Consider the following 27,388-nt stretch of genomic DNA (forward strand, 5'->3'; position numbering starts at 1 on the left):
CTCTTTTGTATGATGCATAATACATTTGTCAAAAATACATCAAAAAAGAAAGGAAAAAAGCACCCGGTTTCTTAATACTTAGAAATACATACATATTCCTTACTATGTAAAACTATTTATTTTGTAAAAATGTTTAAATATGAATAAAAATACTGTAACCAAAAGTACTTGCTTATTTTTAAAAATGAAATTTGTGGTAAAAATAAGAACAAGCCCAAACTATATAGAAAGTCAAAGTTTATTTTGGTAGACTTGCTTTTTATAGGCATTGGTTTAAAGTAATTCCTTTTCAGAGATGAATCTTTGAAAAGCTAAAAATGCAAAGGTTTACACTTTCTTTTATTTCAAATATGCATAGTAATTACCCAGGAATAAGGATGCTCAGTTTTCTGCCGGTTCAAAGCAAACAAATCTAGAGAATAAGCCTCAAATGCCTCCTTTTTGCATTCTGAAAGTGTTGGGTGAGGCTGGCTTCTCTCTCGCTCCCAGACTAGGGTGGGGGGTGACTAAGTAGGCCTCCCCGTGTCCCCGTGTGTATGTGGGGGGTGGGGAGTTGGAGGCTACGGGCTTCCCCCACCTGGGCCTGTGCACCCCCCGCTCATCTGGCCACTCGCTCCCACAGCAGGCAAAGTCAGCATGCTGCATCAGCGAACCCACCGACTGACACCGAACACAAATCCTACTTTGCCCACACCCTGAGAACGCAGCCAGGATTCCCAGTGCCAAGGAGCACTGCTCTGGTCGGGAGACAAGGAAGCCCAGCTGCTGCTGTCCTGTTTTAGGGGCCTTTCTCCAAGAGTTCCTCTGAAATCTGCTATAAGCCAGAAGGGAGGATGTCTTGCCTTTTACATAACCTGGGAGATGCTCAATGCACAGCCTCTAAACTGGGGGATAATTCAGCGTCCTAGAAGCACATGCCAGTCCTGTGCTTAGGTTAGTTTCGTTGCTGTGTTTTAAAGATTAAGAAGAAAATGCAAGATTTTCTGTTAAGACTTTAAAGTTCCTTGAGATCGTAGATTGCCGGGTACAGAAACGCCCCAAATGGATGAGTGTATCGGTTTCCCTAATGCTAACAGCTGTAAGTAAAATGCCTTTATTCAGCTGCTCTATATGAAGCAGAATTTCAAAAGTCTTTGGTAAAATCAGTTTTATGAAAAATGCGGCATCTGCTTCAAGTCCGTTCTATCTCCCTTAAGACAAGTGGATGTCGGCACAAGAATGGTCTTAAAAGCACAGAGGCAAAGCAATCTGCCCCGAACATCTCCATCTGCTTTGACGTGGCCACACGTCATTAGTTTTAATTTACAGAAAGGAAATTAAATGATAACATTTTTTTCCCCAAAGCAGAACTGTCTAGAATAGAACTTCAGCTTAAAACAAAACATGTTTTTCATTAAATAACCCCCCAAAGAAATTCAAAAAGTCTTGATGGCAGCTCTGAGAGATGACTTGCCTTATATTACAAAGTTTGAGAAATGAAACTTGCAACATTAGCCTGGAGATCTTTCTTCTCGATGATATTTTGCAGATGCCCTCTCAAGGGTGAGTCCATTTTGTAATTTTGGGGTGGTATGGACTTTTATTTAAACTTGTCACTAATTCCACAGGAAGATTTGGGCATTTAGGAGAGTGATTTTTTTTTTTCCTTTTTTAGAAAAATAATTCTAATTGAAGCCTTATTTGCAAAAATTACTTTTGAACTTCTTTTAAAGTTACACTTCCAAAAAACACATATTGGGTTGGTGTACTTAACTAAACATGTTATTTTTTTCCTTCCTATGGGGCTGCCTGTGCCTGGCTAAAGGTAGACAGATTTTATACTGAAAACCACAAGTTTCTGGAATTAGCCTGACTGGGTAAGAACTGGATAAAGATGGTGCTGGTGTACAATGAGGGGATTTTGTTTAAAGCTGAGAGTTCCATCAAGTTTTCTTTCCACTAATTTCAGTTGGGACTGGCAGGAAGAGAGAAAAGTGGACAAAAATGGGCCTTTTAAGGCTGAAAAGTAATGTGTATGATTCAGAAGTTCAACACAGATAGGAGTTACATGGAAAAAGCGTGGAGTCCATCTGGAAATAGCAAGTGCGTATCAAAAGGCTTCCTTTCTTTTGTTCTTCCGTGGAAAACTTAGGGCATCAGAGTCTGAACATCTTTTAAAGCTTCACATACACACACACACACACACATCCTCCCTCCTAAATGATGGCATTCAGTATCAGTAACATTTTCTCTCTCGGCAATACAGGAAAAAGGGGCAAAAAAATTAAGACTTACGAATAAAATGCCACATACTTCTACATTCTGTGTACTGCACAGTCTGGCAGGAACGCTCCCCATTTCAAAGCAAGCCTGAAACTGGCTTAAAAGCTCTAAATCCTCCCTTGCATGCGGTATGAGAGCGAGACTTCATCTCCAGCTGTTAGAGCCAAACCACCCACCCCCACATCCAGGCAATGCCTAATCAACACTTTAAGGATCTTGAACTTGATCTCATCACTTCAGAGTAGGCAGTAAATTTAAACTTATGAAAGGAGAGCTCGTAAATTAACGTCAAAGTAATGAACTGATTTCCTGGACAAGATCATTGCAACCGTACCAGCTAGACGCATCTCTGTAGGCATTCAGACGCTGTTATTGGACCCCAAACCACGAGGCCGAGAGGAACTCTTCGGAACTCTACCTTCTCTTTTCTTCGTTAACAAAAAAATAAATAAAATGACTAAGTGATGATGTATGTTCCTGTAGGAAAACACCTCCCTGGATGCTTATAAACAGTGTTACCATACCTCTAATTCACCACTAGCCTAGGCTGGAGAGCTTTTTTTGATTTATCTTTTAATAGTCTAGGGATAAAGGTCTTCACTACTGGGAAAACATTTGCATTATTCCATTCTGTTTCCATGTATAAACCTTTTTTTTTTTTTTTTTTTCCGGCCAAGAAACACACATCAAAGCTCAAGGGAGAGAACAATTTCACACCTATGGTGGGGCTTTACCTGAACTAAATCTTCCACTTGTCAACCCTCTACTCCAGAACATCTTCAAATAAAATGATAGCAGACAGAACAAAATTAAAGAATTAAACAGATTAATTGGAGGGAGAAAAAATTTGCCTGCAACTCTAAATTAGTTTTCCAAATCCACGGGCTGCAGAAATTCAACTGGAATGCTTCTCTGGGGGTTCTGCACTTCCGTCACCCCCGGCTCATCTCAGCTGCTGCCCTCTCTGCCCTCTCTCCCGCAGCCCAGCCCAAGCAGCAGGCCCAGTGAGCAAGGACGGCAGGCCCGGGGCTGTCTCTGTCTCTCTGTCTTCCTGGAGACGGGGACTACCGCTGTTTAGGGATGATGAGGTTTCTCAGCATGTCAAAGGAGTTGCCATCCGGATGCACGGTCACCACCTCGCCACCCTCCTGGTGAACCAGAAGGAACCCAGAATCATCTAGGCCGACTATCGACACCGTTGGCCCCTCGGAGCTTCCGAGCCGGACTTGCTGAGCACTGAAAATAAAGAAGAGCATAGTCACTGGGAAATGGAATGCAGTGGCCCGAGATGATTAGTTAAGCAATTACCCATTATGCAAAGGGATTTGGGGATGGTGAGGGAGGGGGCTCGGCTAGATATGGGTAAACTGCTCTGACTGGCACTGCTCCCACATGAATGGCTCTGGTAACTACTAGAATAACTGGGATGATGCAAAGTCCAACAGGGAGTCAGGAATTTCTTCTCTTATAAATGACGTCACTCCTCCTAATTGTGCTCCTCTGGGATGGCGACTTGACCACTTCCTCATCTTCTAGCACTTCTAAGAAACCTGTACAACTCTCTAGGTTTTTCAGCTGAGACTGGGGGAAAAAGAAGCTGAGTTGAAAAGATAAGCTTTATTTTATAAAACAAACTTGGGTGGTATCAACTATAAGTTAAACTCATTCTAAGACTACTTCTTTTGAATATTTTCCAACTGTGCTTGTTGAGTTAGATCCTTGTCAACAATTTTTAAAGTACAGAACTCCCCCTCCCCAAATATTTACTTTGAAGAATTTCAAACCTACAGAAAAATTGGAAAAAATAGTACAACGAACCTTAGATTCCCTTCACTTATATTCACACCAACTGATAGCATTTTCCATGTTTGCTTTCTCTCTTCACACACACACACACACACACACACACACACACACTTCCATGCTTTTTTTGCTGACATTTAAAAATAAGTTGCAGGCATCAGGACACTTCGTAGTTAAATATTTCAGTATGTATCTCTTAAGAATAAAAACAATCTCCTACAAAACCAGAATACCATTAGCACCCTCAAGAAATCTAATCTCGATACAATACCTTATCTAATACACAGTCCATGTTCAAATTCCCCCACTGCCCCATAAAGAGCCTTTGTGGCTGCTCCCTCCCATCCAAGAGCTAATTATGAATCACACACTGCATTTAACTGTCACGCCTCTTACGTCTTCTTTAAGGTCAAACAAGAGAGTAAAGATTCTCCCACCTTCTTTTTATTTTTGGTTTTTTGAGACATTTTGAACGGTGGAGGCCTCTTCTGTACATCACTGCTTCTCAAACTTTCCATGCCGGAGAATACCCAGGAGCATTTGTTAAAACATAGACGCTGGGCCCCAGCCTCAGAGTTTTTGGGTTAGGAGGTCCAGGGTGGGCCTCAAGAATCTGCTTTTCTGGGGCCAGCCCCGTGGCCGAGTGGTTAAGTTGTGTGCTCCGCTTTGGCAGCCCAGGGTTTCACCGGTTCACATCCTGAGCGTGGACGTGGCACCACTCATCAGGCCATGCTGGGGCGGCATCCCACATGCCACAACTAGAAGGACCCGTAACTAAAATATACAACTATGTACTGGGGGGATTTGGGGAGAAAAAGCAGAAAAAAAGACAAGGAAGATTGGCAACAGTTGTTAGTTCAGATGCCAATCTTTAAAAAAAAAAAGAATCTGCTTTTCTAACAAGTTCCTAAGTGAGGCTGCTGCTGCCACCTGGGGATCTCACTCTGAAAACCACTATTATCTAGAATGTTCTATGATTTACATTGTCTATTTCCTTACATTAGATTCAGCTTAAACACGCTGGGCAGGAAACTCTCTAGGGATGTTGGGTCCTCCCCACTGCATCCCACCAGGAGGCACGGCGTGCCAGTCCCTCCTGTTACTGGTGATGCTAACTCGCTCAAGGTGCGGTCCACCAGGTTTCTCCATCAGAAAGGTAAATAGCCATGCTCTAGACCAGTGCTTAGTTTCTCGGTTTAAGATACTGAACTATTTACTTAATAAGGAATTTTAAAAGAATGAAGATGAGCCAACACTGACCTGTGTACCCAATATTTATAATAAAGGGGAAGAACGCCATTGGGCCCTTTGTCCTGAAACGTGTCGATGAGTTTCTCCAGCACGGTCACAGTCCTGGCGATGAGGAAATCAGTTCTTAAGGGCTTCAGGTCTGTCCCGTGTTGCCTGTTGTATTCTAGGATGAGATCGTTGATGCATATGGTAGGGTTACTGTTAGTCACGTTAAATCCACAGCCTGGACAAAAACAAATAATTGAAAAACATGAGCAGCTCCACCTATTGATGGCATCACAGCTTGCTCTCAACCACCCGGAAAAAGTTACAGCGTTTACTGACAACTTCCTGCGTCACTTCAAATTGACTGTCTCTGGCCACTTAAAGAATAATATATCTTTGAGACATCTTCCTTTTCATGTTTCTTTATTATCCTTGTTCAAACTACGACCGTGCCAACCTTACTGCCAATAAGTTGGAAAAAAGCAAGCCACGTTGGATTCAATTAAACAGAAGCTATGAACGGGACAAAATCTCTTAGAGTCGCTTCTGAAGCAATGCCACCTCGTGTGGTCTAGCTAGGAATTGTAACTCCACACTGAGCCCAATATAAAATAAAATCTCTTCTTTCTTTTCCTACTGGAATAATAGAACACACGCTTGAAAATAAAGAATGTTACTCAGGTCTTAAGGATAAACTCTGGATTCAGAGATTTCAAACCTTGGTCAAGGCATAACCCAAGAACACATCTTTTAATACTTTATCCTTGGAAGTCTTCGGTGCTAGGGTTACGCTGTTGGCGAGGGGCCAACCCATGTTCAGTGGCTCTTTTACAGGCTCCCAAACCGAGGCTTCGGGAGAGTGAGTTACCAGCAGTGGGGCCTGAATAGGCTTATCTCTGCTGTTACTTAATATCACCATCCCCTCCGGGAGAGGTTAGCGTCTTCCGAGAAGCCGACCCTCAGTCTTCAGCAGGGCCATGAATCAACCAGAAAGAAGTCTTCAATAAGAAATGAAATACTGCAGGAACTAGGCAGTAAGACGACTGTGTTTTCAGTGCCTCTGAGAAAAAAAATGCCCCAGATACTCGCCTCAGATAGAACGATGACAGTCACAGTAACGGTATTCTTTGGTAAATGTTCTGAGCCATTTTCAGGGTGAAGGGAAGGACTGATTGGCCTCAGATTCCCCCCGACCCCCACCCCCAATATGCTGGCTATTAAAATACAAAGCAATGTAAATTACATCTGAAACAAAAAACAAGTAACTATAGCAACAGGGACAGAAACTCCAGTTGTTCATCTGTTCATTCCTCCAACAGCATACACAATAGCTGAGGCACCTATGGAGCGTAAGGTATTAAATTAAGGGTGTATGGCACTGAACAATCTCCCCTGGATTCAGAGAACTCAAAGTCCTGGGGAAAATAGCAACATTGACTACTGTCAACTTAGGCTGTGTCTTTCAAAGGCCCACAGAGCACCCGTGTTGGTGACTTTGAATCTTTCCCCAAAGATGCCCCCCGCCACCCTCCCACCACCTCCCATGGCCTTAAAAATTTAATAAAAGCTCTAGATTCTCCCCAAGGAAAATGTTTACTTCCCCTGCCCTGACAGAACTCCTTAGCTCCCCTGAAGCCATCCTGAGGCCTCCTGATGTCTGTGGGCTCTACTCAGGAATCTCTGCATTTGGCACAATTACTCATTTAAAGATGGGGAATGGAGCTCTGAGGATATGAAGCAGCTTGCCCAGAATAATATTGCCAGTGGGTTGCAGAGCTGGGAACACAAGCCTTGTGTTCTTTGGCTGGCACTTCCAACACACGGTCACATGTTTTCTGTCTATTACTGATTTTTGAACACCAATCAAGTCCTCCTGGGCATTAGGGAAAAGCTGACGCTTGGATGCCCAGGGGCCTAAGAACTTTTGAAACTGCTTTGAATCCATCTCCTCGCCTGATACGGACATGCTGCAGTGAAACGGCCATTCTCTACCCGACCTTGACCAGCCTGGTGCTTCTTTTGAAGGTCAAAAAGAAGGCAACTTTTTCACGGCCTGGGAAGGTCAAATGAAGAGTGCAAGACCACCAGGAGATCCATCCTTGAAATCAACTTTCTTTTCTTATTATAAATTGGTACATTAAATGTCTATCTTCACCACTCCTAATTCAAGGAGAAGCACAGTGGGGAGAGGTGTAAGAAAATGCCTGATTGATGTGAAACCAATTTGGTGGTTTCCATGGCCGCAGATAGGAACGCTAAACCCCTCAAAGGGCTTTCAACCAGTCTGGCCTGTTTCACATACATATTCTGTTCTCTAACTCAAGACTCATGGCAAAAGTAATCCCAGATGATAATCCACTTCCCCCAGTGTAGCCATGTATAAACCATTTTTATTTATTTTTTTGGTGAGGAAGATTGTCCCTCTGTGTCAACATCTGTGTCAGTCTTCCTCTATTTTGTAGATGAGACACTGCCATAGCATGGCTTGATGAGTGGTGCGTAGGTCCATGCAAACCCCAGGCCACTGAAGCAGAGTGTGCGAACTTCACCACCACACCACCAGGCCAGTCCCCCATTTTAATTTTTATTAATCTAAAAATGCTGAAGAAAGGGCTTTAAAAACTTACCAATAAGTATATAAAACGTTTCTCCCATAAGCGTTGAGTTAACCAGAACTCCACCAAGTTTCATGAGGTCACTGTAATAAATATCATTGGGCCACTTCACTCGTAAGTCGATATCCTAAAGGAAAATCTGCATATTAATCAAGCAATCACAGGACACAAAGGGACCAGGTGAGGTCATCCAGCTAAAAGGAAGATGTGCAGAATACTCTTGAAACTAACAGAACCCCAGGGCTCACCCTCTTCTTTTTCAGACAGCTGATCACTCCTTCAGGACAAGGCACTGTTAAAGCACCTCTTGGAGCTATAAGGAGAGACCTAAAGAACACATTCGGCTGAAATCCCAGCATTTTCCCCACCTCCATCATCATCAAAAACACTTTCTGATGATGCCTATCTTGTGAATTGGGTCCATCATCTCAGTATCAAAAACCATCACCATGGAGTCCCCATCCTGTGCTGGGGCGGGGGACAGGGACAGACTGATACTCTCAGGGTTCTTTTCCCTTAAACAGCTTGAGAGAGAAAGATGGCCCTGAATTAAGCAATGACATAAGAGGCACGTAGAAACATCTGGAGTACAATCTACAGAGATACAGGGGAGGAACTGGTTTTATTGAGTGATCAGAGAAGGCCTCAGAGAACTGCCAGCTGTCAGCCTGGGCAACAGAAATGGACTTGTCCTGTGGCCCGCTCTGTCTCCATCCTGAAGGGTGTGCCCCAGTCACAGTGGAATGATCCAAGGGTGGACAGTGCCTTGCGCTGGGCCACTCAGACCCCCACCTCCCGCCGTGACTCTGAAGTTGGGATACACAGACTGGGTGAGACCCTGTAGGCACCAGAACTGCCAGGCCTCCTGGGCGTGGAGCTGGCAGCCAGGTTGTGCCACGTGTGGGTAGACAAAGCCCATCTGGACACATAAGGCTAGAAGGAGACACTCAGCAAAATAAAACCGAGACCAGAGAGAAGCTGACGGCTGGAGTCCCAGGGGCTGGCACGGCACCAAGCCCCATCTCAGCACTGGTCTGTGTGTTACTTATACCAAACCCATGTGTTGGTGCTAGTGTCATCCCCATGTAACAGAGGAAGAAAATGCAGTTTAAAGGGATTGCCTGGCTTGCCTGAGGTTACAACTCGGAAGTGGCAGGGCTGGGATTCAAACCCAGGGCTTGCTGACACCAATCCTCCGGGTGCTTAATACCATGCCGTGTAGACTGCAGCTCCCAAGAAACCCCCTCTCTCCTGCCAACAGGCCTTCTTTCCACCTTGCTCAGCTAGAATACATTTCTGGTCCTCAGATGCTCACCTGCCCTGGCAGAGCATTCTCTAGGCTGAGAGAAGAAATGCAGGAGCACAGAAGAACAAAGGTTCAAATAAAATGTGGGGCTTTCACCGTGACCCTCAACTGAGCGGGAGCTTCATATTTCTTCTGTCTAGAATAGGGTTCTCAGTGCACGGGTGGCATTTTGCGCCCCCTCCCCACCCCCCCCAGGGATATTTTGGCAATACTGGGAGACATTTCTGGTTGTGGTAGCTTGAGGAGTCCCACTGGCATCTAGTGAGGAGAGGCCAGAGATGCTGCTCCACATCCTCTGATGCACAGGATGGCCCTCCAACCAAGATGTGTGGGCCCAAACGTCAATAGTGCCAAGGGTGAGGAACGCTGGTCCCGAAAATCCATAACTTGGAGCCTTTGGTCTTGGTCACTCCCCCAATTCCCTTCCTTTCTCCTCTTCCACTTTCCTGTGTCCTACTGCGCCCAGCAGCATCCTTGCCATAGCTCAGCAGCAGCTCCTTCACCGCGGGGGCTTCTGCTGGCCCTGCTCTCCTGTTTCACTTCGCATTTTCAGATCTGCTTAGTTCATGTTTCAGCTTATGCCATTTTGGGTTCTCAAGCAAGTAAACAAAGCCATCTATTCCAAGATGAAGAGAAAGGCCGCGTGCTTACTTTTCACTGTCTCCATCATTTATTCAAACAGCTGCCGCGGGCCTCCTGTGCAGAAAGCACCATGCCAGGCTCTTTGGGGACCAAAATAAAACTGACCGTGCATTCAAACAGCTGGTTCCTTTGTAGGAGATAAAACAGGAGCACCAAGAACTCTGCTTGAGAGCAATCCATGGGAGACACCATCAAAGGGGCTTAGACATTTAAAGTGCCGTGAAGTGTTATAGGAGGGAGGGTTTGTGGCTAGAAGGCTCTGGGAACAGCAATTGAGCTGGGCCTCCCAGGGCGAAGAGCACTTCAAGGTGCAGAGAAGGGAGCAGGAGCAGGAATGTGTGGGTGGGAAGAGGCCTACAGGCAGCCGGCAGGACCCTGCAGACAGAGGAAACAGCAGGAGGAAGAGTGGGCAGACCAACGAGGGTTCTGGAAGGAATGGCGAATATTCCAGTGATGCTGCCTCTGGTCCGGGAGACTGGGCATGGTTTGTCTGCTGAGAGTGACATCTGGCCAGGGAAAGTTGGGGCCTGAGCGAAGGACCTTAGAATGGCAAACTCGATGCAGCTGGGTCCTATTTCAATCATCCTGTACTATACCGTGGAGGCTAACTGGACAGTGTTAAAAATAAATACGGACAGAGCTGATCCTAAAAGTTCTCATCACAAGGAAAAAAAATTTTTTTTTTGGTAACCATATGAGGTGATGGATGTTAACTAAACTTATTGTGGTCATCAATTCATAATATGTGTAAGTCAAGTCACTACGTTGTCACCTTAAACCTACACAGTGCTGTATGTCAACTGTATCTTAGCAAAACTGAAAATAAAATAAGAATAAAACCAAAGTCACATCATACAGGTGAGGCTGAGCCGGACGACTGTGGACAAAGGAAAAGAACTTTGGTGGGAGCCTTTTAAGGACAACGGGGGACCCAGGGCCCCCAGGTGCACTGTTGAGGGCAAGCTTCCCAGCCCCCATCCTGCTGCCCCCAGCACCTGGCACAGCTTTCGCACACAGCAGGCACTCAAAGAATGCTCACTAAGGGAACCAGTGAGGCTACAAGGTCAAAATCAAAGCCATGAAAAAGCTAAGCAGACTAATTTTAAATTTAAATTTATTTTCCTAAGACGAATTAACCTGTTGCTAGGGTTAAAAATCTTTTCCCTCATGACAGAACTTTTATCTTCTCAAGTGCTTTATACCAGGCCAAATGCCCAGCTAGAGGGCTGCAGGCTGGGCCTGTGAAGGTCTGTGAAAGTGTAGGAGCCTGAGCCCGTCAGACACAGCCAGGATGCCAAGCACCTGCTGATAAATGTCCTGTTTCAGTGTGCAGGCCAGTGACTTGACGTCATATGGAAACACGTCCTGCAGTCCTACACACAGGGGCTGTGAGGACATGGCCACATCGGAGGGGGTTTAAGGGGGCAGTGGAGAGGCTGCTTCTCTGTTTAAACGCTGATGACAGGCCTCCTTTAAGAGTCATGATCTTAAGGGCCGGCCCCGTGGCCAGGTGGTTAAGTTTGCATGCTCCACTTCAGTGGCCCCGCATTTCGCCAGTTCAGATCCTGGGCCTGGACAGGGCACTGCTCATCAGGCCATGCTGAGGTTGCACCCCACACAGCACAGCCAGGAGGACCCACAACTAGAATAAGCAACTATGTACTGGGGGGCTTTAGGGAGAACAAGAAGGAAAAGAAAAAAAGAGTCATGATCTTAGCATCTTGTTTCAGGAATTAATACAATAATTGTTTTTAGCCCAATATTAGAGCTATAGGTGGGAGGGAAGTGGGGAGGAACCTCCTCTTTATAGCCATAGGAGATTCTTCCAGGAAAACTGAGGAGGGGGAGACGGTAATGAAGGCTGGGTTTGGGAGAAAAGGCTGCAGCCACTGTGTTAACTGCTCTCACTTCCTTGCCTTCTTAATAACTGACACCAAAACACCCAACAGCAACAATGAAGCAGGCCCGTGTGTCCATACAGCTGGGGTCAGACAACTCCGAACAAACCTGCACGTTGAACTTGGGCAGCCTCAGACAAAGGACGGCTCTGCTGAGCATGGACTGTGGCGAATGAAGATAGGAAGTGAGAAGGCTTTTGGGGTCTATAAAATAAGCCTCTTCACCAGAAAACACAGACAAATGGCCCCACCATCCAGGCCAACATGCTTCAAAGAAAACCAAAAAAAAAAAAAAAAGGCTTGCCCTTACTAGGATGTTTGAGAAATCTGATGACAGGACAGAAAGGGAATTCTGGGGAATAAACGCATTCCAGTGAGCCTGAAGCAGCCATAAAATCTGACAGTGCTTTTAAAACTCCAGGAGCACTCTGCTGCCAGCTTTGCAAAGAGCAGGCTGAGGCTCCACACGCAGCAATCATCCAGACGGATAACACAGACGAACCTGAGCTGAGATGTGCACACACAGCGGGGATGGAACGGTGATAAAACTGCACGTACCTGATACTCAGGAATGGACCTGACTGCCTCCACGACCGCCAGGGACATCAGATGCTGGACAAACGGAATCCTCTGTCCCAGCTGGGATCTCAGCGGGATGGAGACAAGCAGGGTAGAAAGAGCGCATCCCACGGGGCTCAGCCAAGCATTCCTTCCCCGCCCTGGAACACAGGCCCCATCAGGAAACCGGCCACTTTGCCACGTGGACAGACTCAGATGCACGTTGTGCCAGAAAATGTGCTGAGGACTCAGAGCCACACACTGAAGATGTGTCCTACTTGAATAAACCTGGACTGATAAAGATGCTTGGAGATTCTGGGGTTAACTCAGTCAAAGAGAAGCTTTTAAAATCTGAAGCTCTGCTGCTGAACAAGTTGCCAATAATTAGCATAATGTTCTGCCTCTGTGAGCATATCATTAATGCACTGATGATTCAAAGTCTTACAGTGTCTGAGCATCACTCTCGGTTTACTTCTCACCGTATGGTAATGCAGGCAAAAGCAGAGACAGTGGGAAAACTGGACCAAATCTATACTGGTCCAGGAGAGGTCCTGGAAGCCACTTTTTAGAAGTGATCCCTATTGTGGTGATGGTCCCAAAGCCCTGTGAATATATTAAAAGCCACAGAGTCATACACTCTAAATGGGGGAACTGTGTGGTATGTGAATTATATCTCACTATTATAAAGAAAAAAAAAAAGAAGCTGAATTTAAAAAGTGATCCCTGATATTAACTTTAAGTTATTTCCTTTAAAATAGAAGTCAAGAAAATAAAATATCAAAATGGGAGGGATAATCAAAGTTCTTCTATGTCTTTTTTTTTAAACCACCATATTGAGCCCCACAGGTTTGGATAAAATGAGTTTTTCTCTTTTGAGTTCTCTTCAAAAGACACGTCCAAGAGAAAGAAGCGGAAAACGGTGGATTTGCTATTTCGTTGCTTCTTCTGAGAAAGGCCCAAGAGGCTCTGAGAGTTAAAGCCTGTCTAGGTTGGCCTGGCACCAGCTGGGGTGGGGAGGGGGAGGGCCAAGTGCATCCTGCACGACCACCAAGCAGGGAATCCACTCTCAGCCAGACCCCAAATGGATTCTGGGAGGATGGGGGCTCTCACCTCCGAGGGTCGGCTGGTGGTGGAACCTCTGAGCAACCCTCGGCCTCTCTGTGGTCACTTTGTGAATGATCATTAATCATTGATCAAGTGCCCACTCCATGCAAATTCCAGTGCCAGCAGGGTGGGGGCTGGCAGATGAAAAGCCCCCCCGCATATCACATTGAGCATAGACACAGAAGGTGCCTCACAGAGAACCTTCAGGAAAATAAATGTTTCTATAACACAGTTAGGATTCACACACTACAGTGCCTAGAATGTGTCAGAAAGTAGAATTTACAAGATGTAGGTAACAGAATGTTAAAACCATCACAAGCGAATGTCAAGTGATTAATAAACATCTCGGGTTGAGAGAATGCTTTAATCCCACTAAGGCTCCATCTTCTGGTCAATTCCCCTCCCTCTTCCTCCCTGTTAGGGGGTGTGACAACAGATGACTTCTCACAAGAGTCGTCTCGGCCATCGGCACACACAGTCAGCTCTCTGGCCGTGAGTGTCACAGATTTCAGAAAACAAAAACAACGGGAACAATAACAAAAGATGACTGACCTTTGCCCTGCGTTTGGCGGACTGCGATGGCTATTAAACCCATTTCCTGCGGCATCTCAAACATCAACCTGTGGACGGTGGGAAAGACTGGTCAGCCAGAACAGGCGAGGACATGAGAACCCGCAGCTCAAAGGGAGGGACACTGTTTGCACTCATTTGTGAATGTGTGGCTAAGGAAGGGCCACCTTCCGGGTTTCAAGGGATACTGACCCCACTCCCAGCCTCTATGGTGAGAATGATGGAAAAGGGATTAAGAAAACACCATTTAATACCAAAAAAGATTAGGCAGGAATCTGAGAGGGCATGTGTACCTGCCTGAGTTATTATTCAGTTTTATTGAAGATGTTATTAGATTATATTTCTTTGGAAATATCCTACCCTATCAAGTTCTTTCTCCCCACTCTAATGTAGGGTCCCTTCCTCGAGTGACAACTAGCAATTCCTGACATTTGTTTCTACTTACGGTGCGTTTCTGTCCGAACACTAGAACATAATCATAACACAAGTTTCTGATTATTCACCAAACCAATATGGTGGCAATAAAGCCGTTTAAAAGATACACTGTCCCCTGAGAACTAATTATGTTTTAACCATAGTAAATAAATCTACACCTTCTGAGAACTAGGGAGAAGCTTGGGTCGTTTTAGGCTTCAGTTCTGCTTTTAAAATGGTTTCATTTAAAAGAATACCAACTTCCCTTTGGGGGAGAGGTAGAAAAGTGCACTATATCTCCACCGAATGAGTCAACATGAACTCTTTTTTTTCAGAAAAGGAAAGGAAAAAAATCCCTCACTCTGAGAATTTCTTGCCTGATACGTTCCACATATTTGAGCTCCGTTCGGAAGGTTTTCCTCTGTGTGCCCGGGAGATGCTGACCAGGGACGGAGCAGGCACAGCTCATGGTAGGATTTATTCAACAAAGCGAAAATCAGGTTTTCCCACTGTCTGTGCAGCTGCTGGGGCCTCTCTGAAATTCTTTTTCGGGGAGGGAAGTGGCGAAGGCAGGGATGAGGGAGAGATGGCATTTGGTATAAACATAAAGTTTCCAAGAATAGTTCCCAGGGTTCCACAGCACCCCTGTGCGGAGGAGAAGGGACTCTAAAGGAAGCCCATGCTCTGACAGCTCTTCATCCCCTCCTCCGGGCACTGGGAACAGGATGGAACTTTACAAATGGCAAGAGAAGAGAAATACGTAAAAGCGGAGAAAGAGCATGGTGTCTCTGCACCAGTGGCTCACAGAGCTGTGCCCCGGTGTGGAGGCGCCCAGAAGACCCCTTTCCTTGCTGGGAAGAGCCGGGCCACTTCGGGCAGGGGGCTGGGTTGGTCCAACAGGCACAGGGCACTCCCAGTGAGCAGGCCGCCCCACGGTCTGCGTGCCAAGCCCACTTCCATCTCACATGAAATACAACTCCAGAAGTATTTCTCTTGGACACCATGAATAACCCATTGAGATCGGCTGCGCCTATATGCTGCTGGGCTCCAAGAATAAAGCGTCCTTTTCCTGTGTTGGACTGGGAGAAAATCCTAAGAAGGAATCCTTGTCCATGTGGGGAAGAACCATTGTCTTCTAGAAACCTCTTGCTTTCCAGAGAGCAGCAGCACCCCTTCACCTGGGCTCCTAAGGCCGCGGGCTTGGCTCAGGGTAGGGGGGTGGCTAACAAACTTCTCTGTGGGAAGGCGGGGATGATTTAGCACATTGTGAGCAGATAGTGAAATCTCTCTCAATGGCAGGCAATCTAGGATGTTCTTTAAATAGACATGTAGATGGTAGACAGTCATGTCTATAGCCAGTGATGGCGATGGTGGAATTAGGCTGGGGTGGGGATGGGGGGAGGGAGGTGAGGTTCAGAAACCAAACACAGACTTCCAGAACAAAGAGAAATGATTAAGGGAACATATGCACTAAACTGCTGGAGGTTTGGCAGCAGTTAACAGGGCATATTGATGAGAAGATGGAGTTTGTGCTGCTGAAGGCCAAGAGGAAATTCTGCAAGGAGGGAGACAACGGGGGGAAGGAGGTACGGCTTAGCTTGAGACAACTGGAGGCCGCCAGATTTACTTGTGCTATCTGAGATAACTCCGGGGGCCAAACCACACGGCTCACGGTCAACAAAGAAGCATTTATGAACTTTGTAAATTTTGCATTTCTGAAAATGAAGTTGCTAGAGTTTGCTTTAGCAGAAAGGAGACACTGTACACGCACTTCCATCCTGAGCTGATGATGTTCTCACAAAAGGAAACAGAAAAAGAACAAAAAGGAGGGTGTTACATAATGATTACTTCCCTGTCTCTGTATATTTTCCTTCCTTGTTTGGCAAAGGCTGTGGAATAAAAGGTTTCTGTGAGTGGCAGCCAAGTGCGTTGAATGTCATACCAACGGGGCACCAAGAAAAGTGTTCTGTTTCTGTCTGAAACATCCGGAGCCCTGTAAAGGTCACTTTGCAAATGGGACAGCATCCTGACCACTTTGGTTGCTAAGGACATCATATCATAGCTCCTACTGGACGCTCTGCCAACGGGAACGTCCTGAATTTCACGTGGTCATTGGAATAAAGCTTCAACAATAAGACTAATCTAGAAGACAGGCCAGTGTGAATTAGTGAAAATTCTGAATGAACAAAAATTTTAATTAAGCCCAGTCAATCCACTTTGGGGATTCAAACCTAAGGAAATAGTCCACATTTACCAGAGTGCTATAAAAGTAAAACTTTAGAAAGAATCTATGTGTCCAGTAGGGGAATGGATAAGTAAATTATGGTACATGAAGTCAATGGAGTAATTTGTAGTCATTAAAAATGACAGTTATGAAGACTATTAGCAACACGGAAGAAAGGCTTGCAACAGAACATTAAGTTTAAAGAGCAGGATAAAAAACTACACCCACTTTTATTCCAACTATGTAAAATTCATAGAAAAGGGAGGGAGATTTGACAAAACAATAATGGTGGCTTTATCAGGATGACTTTTTTCCTTTTCTTTTATTTTTAAACTTTAAGATGATCGGTTACCTTTAATTTTACAATTATTTTGAAAAACGTGGGGGGAAAAAGCATGACTTTTATGTTCAGATATAATATTTGTAATTAACTATTCATAAATATTTCTAAGAATAGGACAAAAAGATCTTTAAAAATAAATAAAAAAATAATTATTTATGTCACCCATTTTCCTTATAAGCACTTAGCAGGAGCTTATTTGAGGGTAATTAATGAATGGAAATTCTTAAAACTAGTCTGTTCATATGAATGAGAGCCTTAAAAATTTTATACCTTCTGACTCATCGACTGTGCTTGTAAGATTGAATCCTAAGGAGTATTCAGAGAGGGGAACAAAATAATTCAAGGGCACAACTATTCATCACAGCCTTACACTGTGAAAAGTCAGAAACAATACAAACAGTCCATGATAGGGGAATGAAAAGAAATCATAGCATCCCCACATGAAAAAATATCGTGTAGCCGTCAGCGATATGGGCAAACGTCCATTGGACACCCTTAGGTCATTTAATCAGGATGCAAAAGTCTATATACAGTGTGTTCCCAGGATGTCTTAAGATATACTTTAAAAAATTTTAGGAAATATAACAAAATATTAGCTGTGATTATTTTGAGAAGTGTAATTATTTGAAAAGTATAGAAAAGTACCACGCAGAAAATAAGCCATCCATACAAGCCCTTCTTCTTATTAAAAAAGTATATTCTTTTAGACTTTTTCCCCTTTTAAAAAAATACACATGGATGTATTTTACAAAATAAGTTTCTGACAACTGGAAAAATTCCTTATTTTGGAGCTATTGAAATGATGTTGTAGATGGATAGTTATAGATGTTATTATGTTGACAATTAAAAAGGCAGGCTTAGAAACAGCATTATTGATCCAATTTATGTAGGCTACGTATTCCTATGTGCATTTATAGAAGAATACAGGACACCGATTAACAGTGGTTATCTCCAGAATGTGGAGGCAGAATTATATGATGATTTTAATTTCTTCTTTATGTTCTTCTGCGTAACCTTTGGGTGGTAAGGTTTCAAGCAGTTTTTATTTTCTTCTTTATATTTTTCTGAATTTTCCAGTATTTCTAGACTTGAAGTAGATTCATTTTATAATCAAGGAAAATGCTATTTAAAAAAAGATGTATTTAAACCCAATTTTTCTTTAAGTAGGTTAAGCATGCACCCGCCAGCTCATGCTCTCCCGAGAAATCACAGACTCACAATGCAGCGGCAGCCAAGGGTCTGAGCTTCACCAGGCTTGCTGTATGAATCCTCCCAGTAACTCACACATCACACATATGGCCACACTTGTCCCTCAGACTAGTTCCCTGGTGGAGCATGTGGCCTATGCAATGGCGGCAGGCTGAGTCCAGGTTACGTCCTCACACAGACTGCCTCTGGGTGGGGGAGACGGCGCGCACGGGCTGCCAGCATCCTCGGGGTCTGCATGCTGGGGGCACTGAGGAGCTCCATCAACTGTGTTCTTGGTGCACATGCTGCATCTTTTCTTTGATGTTTTCTCCCCCCAATTTTCTCAGTTTTGACTTCTCTTTTCTTAGTGTTCAGAAAGACATTCTCAGACAGTCCCCTCATGTTTGGTGTGTATGTGAAAAAGAAACCCAACAAGGGCGTAGGGAGGAGGCAGGAGGAGGAAGACGACCCAGGAAGTCAGATTTTAAGGTTAACTACTTATTTCTGATTTTGAAAAACTTCCCTGGAAGATGAAGTCTCACTATTCATAACCCTGTTGACTTCTGTGTAGTTCAAAGAAACAGTCCTAACTTCATTTCAAAAACTATGTTTTTTAATGTATTACATTTGAACACCAATCATTATATTTGGGTAGCACTTTTTAAAAAGTTATAAAGCTAAATATTAAGATATTTTGTTTTTTAAAAAGTATCACTCTAACGGAACCACCAATTTTTTTAAAAAGCTATCTTCTGTGCAAGAATGCATAGTGTTACTTTTTGAAAGAAAAATGAGTAGTGGTTCCTGCTAACAACAACACAGAAAATGGAGCAAGGGGCATGGCAGGGTCCTACAATGCACAGGGACGTGGTCTGGGGTGGAATATGCAGGACCTCTGACCGGTGACTTCTGAACAGGCAGCCAGGCACGTGGGCGCAAGGCTGAGGTTGATGGTCCCAAGGAAGCACAATGCTATCCAGAGACCCCAGGGCTATTATTCCTGGCAGGAAAGGAAAGTTTCAGAGGAACTTCAGAAACACCACTGTGGAGGAAAGACTCAGACAGGGAAATGGACAGATGTGGATGCAAACCCCAGTGTCGACGTGAACTAACATCAAGTAAGGGGCTCCATCTCTCTAAATCTCTTCAGCCGCCTATGAAATGGAACTTGGTGCATTTTTGGTAAGAATGAATCATGACGGAATACACAAAGTGGTCCAACACAGAGTAGCTGCTTAAATATAGCACTTTCTCTTTATCATGCAGATCCTAGAACTTTTTTTTTTAAGATTTTATTTTTCCTTTTTCTCCCCAAAGTCCCCTGGTACATAGTTGCATATTTTTAGTTGTGGGTGCTTCCAGTTGTGGCATGTGGGACTCTGCCTCAATATGGCTTGATGAGCGGTGCCATGTCCGCGCCCTGGATCCGAACTGGCAAAATCCCGGGCCGCCGAAGCAGAGCGTGCAAACTTAACCACTCAGCCCCGGGGCTGGCTCCCATATCCTAGAACTTCTTGCTGCCAGATCAGAACCTGGGGCTAAAAAGCTTTCAGATTAACACTGGTCATTGGGGTTGTAAAATCTCCACCTCCAGTCCTAGGCTCTCTGAACCCACTTAGCAAAGCCAGAAACAGTTGGTTGAACTAGTCTTTTGGTTGACTTTAAAGGTAGCACTTTCTTTAGGTTATTGCTTACAAATAATTTTGCTCACTGACGCACACAGGCACATAATACAGTAGTTTTATTAATATATTCTTCCATTAGCTTCCGGTTTTGACATTTAGAGCTGGAACGACCTATCAACCCTCTACCCTTTGGGGATGCTGTCAGACAAGAAAGCTGTATATCACATTGCCTTCCTCCTCTTTTGGTTTATAACAGGATGAGCATTTCAATTAGAGGCAGAATGGGAATTTGGAATGCTCAAGAGTAGAGACATCACAAACCACCCCCCTTCGTGTTCTCCAGAAGCAGAGGCCCCACCTGTACTTCTGTTGTTGAAGGATAACTGTGGGTCAGGCCCCGTGTTAGAGATGCCTGTTTAATTTCCATGTCTCCTAGCACACCAACCGTTCATAGGTTTTCGGCTAATCTTCCCCATCTCCGATATCATAACAGCATCTACACTACTGCTAAATCATTTCATTGCTCACAGGGAAGGAGTCTTGTGGACTCAGCTTTCAGGATGAGGTACCTTCCCAGCAGATCAAGCATTTATTGATGTTGGTCTGTATTATTCAATCAAGATGAACACAAACCATTGTTTCTTACCCATGACACTGCACCATAAAAACTGGCTGTCTGAGCATCACCTCTTTCTACCTTAGACCAGCGCAGTTACAGAATTCAAAGATGGACAACTAAGCTTGCGTAGATTGAAACAGTCACAGTGCCCACAGCTACCTCTGTGGCCACGCCTTGATGACAATCCTGATCTGGATCTTTGCCTTCTGGAGGAGAGCCTTCACTATACCACCCCATATGGGAACTCAGACCATGTCCTAACCCCCCACAAGGAGTCCCCTGATCACAGGATCTTCCCAACCCACCCCTCATGCTGATCTGAGCCCATCATCTTCAACTAGGTGTGGAGGGGCTTTCTCTGGAGTGTGTCCACCGCCATCCCCATGAGTCATCTACCCCAGCAGAGGGCCTTCTGCTGGGAAATGCAGCTGCCATTTCAGAAGATGGACACTGACTCATCTTCACCACATGGCGAGCAGACATCTGAGAATCGTTTTCCCGCAGGCACTGGGTAGCCGTTTCAACTTGGTCACTTGGAATTGATGCCAGTTTTTTGCGCGACGAGTGGCACTTTACATGCATTTCCCATCTAGGCTTTACAAGCCAGACGAGGACAGTCTTGGAAAGGCGAAACCACTTTGATAAGGCCACAGAGCCAGCAAATCAGGAATTCAGATCAAGTTCTGGTTGGTTCTAAGGCCCATGCTATTTTGTTTTTGTTTTTAACCTTTTACTTTGAAATAGAATCAGACTTACAGAAAAGTTGGAAGGATGAGATAAAGAATTCCTGCGTGCCCTTCACCCAGCACCCAGATGTCCCAAATGTTAACTTTTTACCCACATAGGCTGTCCATCTCTCTGTCTGTCTGTCCATCCATAATTTTTTTTCTGAACCATGTGAGAGTAAGTTGTAGCCATAATCTCTCTTTATCCCTATACACTTCAATGTATCTTTCCTAAAAGTCAACGGTATTATTTTACATAATCAGAGTGCAATGATCAAAATCGGAATTTAACATCGATACAACACTATTATCTAATCCAGGAGTCAGCAAACTTTTTCTGTAAAAGACTAGATAGTAAGTATAATAGTAAGATATTAAGATAAGTATCTTATAAGTATTAAATATTAAGTAAGTATAAGATAAGTATTAAGTAAGATAGTAAGATAGATAGTAAGTATTTTAGTCTTTGTGAGCCATATGGTTTCTGTTGCAACTATTTAACCCTGCTGTCCCAGAGCAAAAGCAGCCGTAGATAAGATGCATAAGTGTGGCTGTGTTTCAGCAAAACTTTATGGACACAGAAACTTGAATTTCATATAATGTTCATGTGTCACAATTTTTTTAACTAATAGACTTCATTTTTTGAGCAGTTTTAGATTTATAGAAAAACTGAGAACATACGGAGTTCCCATACGCCCCTTCCTCCCCTCATAGCTTCCCCATTAACATCTTATATTAGTGTGGTACATTTGTTATAATTGATGAACCAATATTGATACATTATTATTAACTAAAGCCCATAGGTTAATATTAGGCTTTACTCTTTGTATTGTACAGTTTTATGGGTTTTGACAAATGTATGATGACATGTGTCCACCATTACAGTATCATATAGAACAGTTTCACCGCCCTGAAAATCCCCTGTGCTGCACCTACTTGCCCCTCTTTTCCTCCCCTCAGCCCCTGGCAACCACTGATTTTTTTACAGTCTCTACAGTTTTGCTTTTCTAAAATGTCATATAAATTTTACTCTTTTTAAAACTTTTTCCAATCATTTAAAAATGTAAAAACCATTCTGAGCTCTTAGGCGGTACAAAAACTGGCAGCAAACCAGATTTGGCCAGAGGGCTTGAGTTTGCCAACCCTTGATCTCACCTACAGAATTTATTCAAATTTCAACCACTGGCCTAATAATGCCCTTGATAGCAAAACACAATCTTCTTTCTGGTTTCGGATCTAATCCAGGACTATCTGTTTCCTTTAACTGTCATGTCTCCTTACTCTCATTTAATCTGCTTCAATTCTTTAGTCTTACTGTCTCCCATGATCTAGACATTTTTTGAAGAGTGTAAGACATTACAGTTATTTTGTCAAATGTCCCTCAGTTTAGATGATCTGAAATCTCCTTGTGATTAGACTCAGTTAGCATTTTGGGCAGGAACACACATCAGTGAGGCTGCATCCTTCTCAGTGCATCATATCAAGAGGCACACGGTGTCGCCTTGTTCCAGTGTTGGTGAGTTAACTTTGATCCACTTGGTTAAGATGGTATGTGCTAGGTTTCTCCACTGTACAGTTCCTGTTTTTCCATTGCAATTAGTAAGTACTTACTGGGAGATAAATATTATGTTTCTCATAAAGTTGAATCTATTAGTTTCAGCATCTGTGGATGATTCTTGCTTGAATCGATTATTTATTTGATGGCTGCCAAAGAGTGATTTTCTGATTCCACTATTTCTTCCATATTTACTTGTTGGGATGCTCCCATAAGGAAGACCTTTCTCTTCTCTTCCACTTATTTATCTTTTTATTTATTTATATCAGAATGGACATATATATTCTAATTTTATTCAATGGATTATATACTTTCCTATTGTTATTTATTTTGATGCTCAAATTGACCCAGATTTGGAACCTTCAGCTGATTCCTGGGTCCTATGGACATGCCCCTGTCATCTTTCAGCTCTTCCTTACTTTCTAGCATAAGAAGAAGTTCCAGGCTCACGTTGAATTTTCTCAGCCCAGCCCTGGAATCAGCCTTTTCTCCAAGGAGCTCTGGTTCCTTTTAGTAGAGAAAGATATTTACAAAGCAAATCTGGGTGCTAGGAAAGAGATAGAAAGTGTGCTTTTACTTTCCTTTCCTCCTTTCCTCCCTTCCTTCCTTCCTTTCTCTCTCCCTCCCATCCATCCACCTACCTTAAAAACTACAGTGAATATAGTCAATAATATTGTAATAACTTGGTGTGGTGACAGATGGTGGCTAGACTTATCCTGATGATCATTTTGTAATGTTTAAAAATATCAAGTTGCTATGTTGTACACCTGAACCTAATATAGTATTATATGTCAATTATAATTTTTTAAAAAAACATGAGTTCCTCGAAAACTCCAATTGCAATTCAACATCACAAAGTTCATTCTATTCTCCCCCTTTCTATATTTGTAACTTCCTTCTCCAATAATGACCAATCTGGCTCCCATTATCTCAAACATATATACCTATTTGCTCAATACTGTAATAAACAGAAAGTAGTTTCAGGACTGCTGAACCATGCTACCATGAAAAACAAACTAACTACGAGTCAATATTTGTCTACGGTTCTTTTTTGTCTTTAGCCCGAGGGAACACAAACACTGGTCTAAAGGTTCCTTGGGCTTGCTCCTTTTTGCTTTCACTTTAGTGTGGTTACATGAATCATCTGAAGTAAGGTTAGGCTTAATTGCGCTTCTGTATTCCATTACAAGGTCCTCCTCCAATCCTTGGTTTTTTAAAATTTTTTAACTTGATTCCAAGAGTCACAACTGCACAGAAAAGTAATACTCTGAGAAGTGTCACGCTCCCCACCCATCCCTTCTACCTGGATCTCCCCCTCCTGCTCCTTTCTGTAAATAACAGTTCAACTAATCTCTCTCGTTTCTGGTTTTTTCTTCCGATGTTTCTTTCTGTACCAATGAACAGAGACATGTATCTTTTCTTATTTCTCTTTCTTCCTTATAGAAAGTTTCGGTTTTGTAAGATACCCCTTTGCCTGTTGTTGTTTTTTCACTTAACATAACCTGGAAACACTCTTTGTAAGTTCATAGAGCTCTTCCTCATTCTTTCTGAAGCTGAGTAGCACCCCACTGTGTGGATGTAGCATAGCTTGTTCAGCCCCTCTCCTATGTGTAGGCAAGTAGGTAGTTTCCAAAATGACAGTATAATGAATACCCTTATTCACATGTATTTTCATATTGTTGGAGGTGTATCTTCAGAGTAAATTCCTAGGAGTGGGATGTTGGCTCAGAAGGAATATGCATATGTGGCTTGTTAGATACAGCCAGACTCGCCTCCCCTACTGAAGGACCAGCCACGTATGGGACACCTGTTCCCCACAGCCTCACCACAGAGCACGATGACACACTTTTTAGTTTTTGCCAATCTGATATGTGAGAGATGGTATTTCAGGGTAGTTATAATTGGCTTTTCTCTTATATGTGAGGTTTTCATATGTTTAAGGGCTATTTTTATATGTATATAGTGTGAATTACCTGTTCACGTCTTTTGCCTATTTTTAAGAGTTCCTTGTATATTAGGGAGTATTAGTGCTTTATCTGTGTTATCCTGCTAATATTTTCTCCTGGTTTATTTGTCTTTTGATTTTGTTTTTGCTGTTTTTTACTGTGCAAAATTTTTTATTTTTAATTTTTATGTATTCCAATGTATCAATCTTTTCTTTTACTGCCTCTTGTTTTTGTGTCATCAGAACCTTTCCCGACACTCAGGCTATACAGGAATTTATCTGCTTATTTATAGTATGCAGAGTTTCACTTTCTAAGTTTAGATCCCTTACTCATTTGGAGTTTATTTTTATGTATGGTGAAAGGTATGAATCAGATTTTATCTTTTTCCCCATATGTCTATCAAATTGCCCCAGGAACTTTGTTAAAAAGTTGACCCTTGGCCTAGGAATTTGAGATGCCACCTTTCTTTTATACTAAATTTCTATAGGTACTTGGGTCTATTTTTGGACTTTCTATTCCTTTCTGCTGTCTCTCCATTTATCCATGTGCCAATATCACACTATTTTAATTATAGAAGCTTTACAGTGTGTTTTAAAATCTAGCAAGGCTAGTACCACCTCATGTCTTTTCTTTTTCATTGTTTTTCTGCCTATTCTTGCATATTTATTTTTCCAAGTAAACTTTAGCATCTAGCTTAATGGTTAAAAAAAAAAAAAAAACACCCAAAAACAGCTTAATGGTATTTTTAGTCCAAATGCATTAAGTTGGGGAGAACTGACATCTTTGTGATGTTGAGTTCTCTGGCCATGAGCAAGGGATGTCTTACATTTGTTCAAGTATACTTTTGTGTTTCTCAAACACATTTTAACGTTATCTCATGTGAAATTTGCATATTTCTTGTTAAGTTCATTCTTAGGTATTTTATCTTATTTGTTGTGATTGTAAACGCATACCATAATATCCTTTACTGGTTACTGTTTGTGTATATAAAGACTATTGATTTCTTTGTGTTAATTTTATATCTCGCTCACTTGCTGAATTCTTTTATTGCTTCAGTAAGAGAATCATTGGTTCTCTAAGGTTTCCCATATCATCTGCAAATGGAGATCATTTTCTTCTTTTTCAATTAAGCCTCTAATTGACTTCTCTTGTCTATTTGGATTGGCTAATACCTTCAGTACAAGGTTAAGTAGAAGTGGAGATAGTGGGCATCCTTGCCTTGTTTCTGATCTTAATGGAACCCTTAGTTTTAAGGGTTTCTCCATGGAGGAAGATGCTATGTTTAGGACTCGTGTACAAACACATACACACGGTCATATTAGGAAATTTGGGGAATGTATTTATCAAGATAGAATGCTGAAGTTTATAAAATGCTTTTTCAGCATCTATAGAGATAACCAATACTTTTTCTCCCTCAATCCGTTAATATACTAATGAACTAATACATCTATAAATACATTAATTTTTTTCTAATATTGAACCAACCTTGCATTCCTGACAAAAATATTTGATCATAGTGTATTATTTTCTTAATGTGGCGTTGGATTCTGTTTGTTAATATTTATTATTTCTGCATTGATGTTAGAAGTAATGTTGGTCTAGAATTTTTTATATTGTCTTTAACAGATTTAAATATCAACATTATTTACTTCATTAAAAAGAATGTGAATTTTTTCCTTTATTTTCTGTAAGCCCATGCTCTTTTCACTGAAGTACTACCTCCCAACAAGACTAAAATAAGTCTTAGCCAATGATCCTATAGGACAATTCCAAGGGAAATCTTTTTTATTTCTTCTTGAAATGGCTTTAGTACTCCTGGTCTGCATCAACTCTCTGCACCTGCAGCTCTGTGTGAGTTATTTGCAACATGTGGGGAACAAGGCAATGAGTCCCATTAACACAACTGGGTTAAGGAATTTATGCCTAAGAACTTGAACTGAGGCTTCACCCTAGACAGTCAGGCTGGACAGGACAGACATCAGACCTTCTCAAGAAGGTCTGGGTCGAGTCCGGCAGAGATCAGCCCAGAATGACCAGATCTCTTGACACTCCACAAAGCATTCCTCATGTCTAACAAGATGGCGGTCACAAAGGGAACCGTTTTAAGAATCTCCTCAATCATCTCCATTAAAATTTCAGAAAAAAATAATAACACGGATGTTGTATGCTGTACTTTTCACTCAATTGTAACAGATGACTCAGTCTTTGCTACGAACTACCAAGCTCAGCAAATGTGGGTTCCTGACCACAGAATCAAGGTCACAGAATCAGAACTGACTCTGGGGCTAGGTCCTCTAACAAACCTGTGTATCAGAACCACCTGCGGAGTTTTAAAAAAACAAAGCAAATAGATGCTAAGGCCCCATCACAGACCTACTGAAACCCAATCTCCAGAGCCAGAGCTTGGGTACGTTCTCGGGACTAAAATGCAGCTGATCCAAAGGCTGGTGTTCTGAAACCATTGCACCAAAAGCTATTTCTCAATAACTTTTTAAAAAACTGTATTTCTTGAAAAATTCTGAGAGCTACATCAAAGAGCCAATAATCCTCCTGTGGCCACCACAAGTACTGCAATAAAGTACTGCATTCTTTTTATGTCGTCTAGGATAGAACAGAAACAGTCCCACAAATGAAGAGATTTTATTTTCTAGAGCTAAGGTGGTGACTGGAAAAGGGAAAAAGGGAGAAAGAAATATGGGATCGGCAGCAAGACAAAAAGTGTATACCAGATAGCGCCACTATGTACAAGATGGTG

At 42.8% G+C, this 27,388-nt stretch overlaps 1 protein-coding gene across 9 annotated transcripts in view; it reads right to left on the reverse strand.

Moving 5' to 3' along the window:
• Positions 1 to 220: 220 nt before the first annotated feature.
• HLCS (holocarboxylase synthetase) overlaps positions 221 to 27,388 on the reverse strand; it is a 199,811-nt gene continuing 172,643 nt past the window's right edge. For all 9 annotated transcript variants that reach the window (XM_070252289.1, XM_070252287.1, XM_070252288.1 and 6 more), the window contains 5 exons: positions 13,977 to 14,044; positions 12,321 to 12,481; positions 7,929 to 8,043; positions 5,326 to 5,539; positions 221 to 3,498 (listed from right to left, as the gene is read on the reverse strand). In XM_070252289.1, coding sequence (XP_070108390.1) covers positions 3,327 to 3,498; positions 5,326 to 5,539; positions 7,929 to 8,043; positions 12,321 to 12,481; positions 13,977 to 14,044 — 730 coding nt within the window. In that variant the 3' untranslated portion in view covers positions 221 to 3,326. The remainder of the gene's footprint in view (positions 3,499 to 5,325; positions 5,540 to 7,928; positions 8,044 to 12,320; positions 12,482 to 13,976; positions 14,045 to 27,388) is intronic.

Source organism: Equus caballus, chromosome 26, assembly GCF_041296265.1.
Source record: "Equus caballus isolate H_3958 breed thoroughbred chromosome 26, TB-T2T, whole genome shotgun sequence".
NCBI lineage: Eukaryota > Metazoa > Chordata > Mammalia > Perissodactyla > Equidae > Equus > Equus caballus.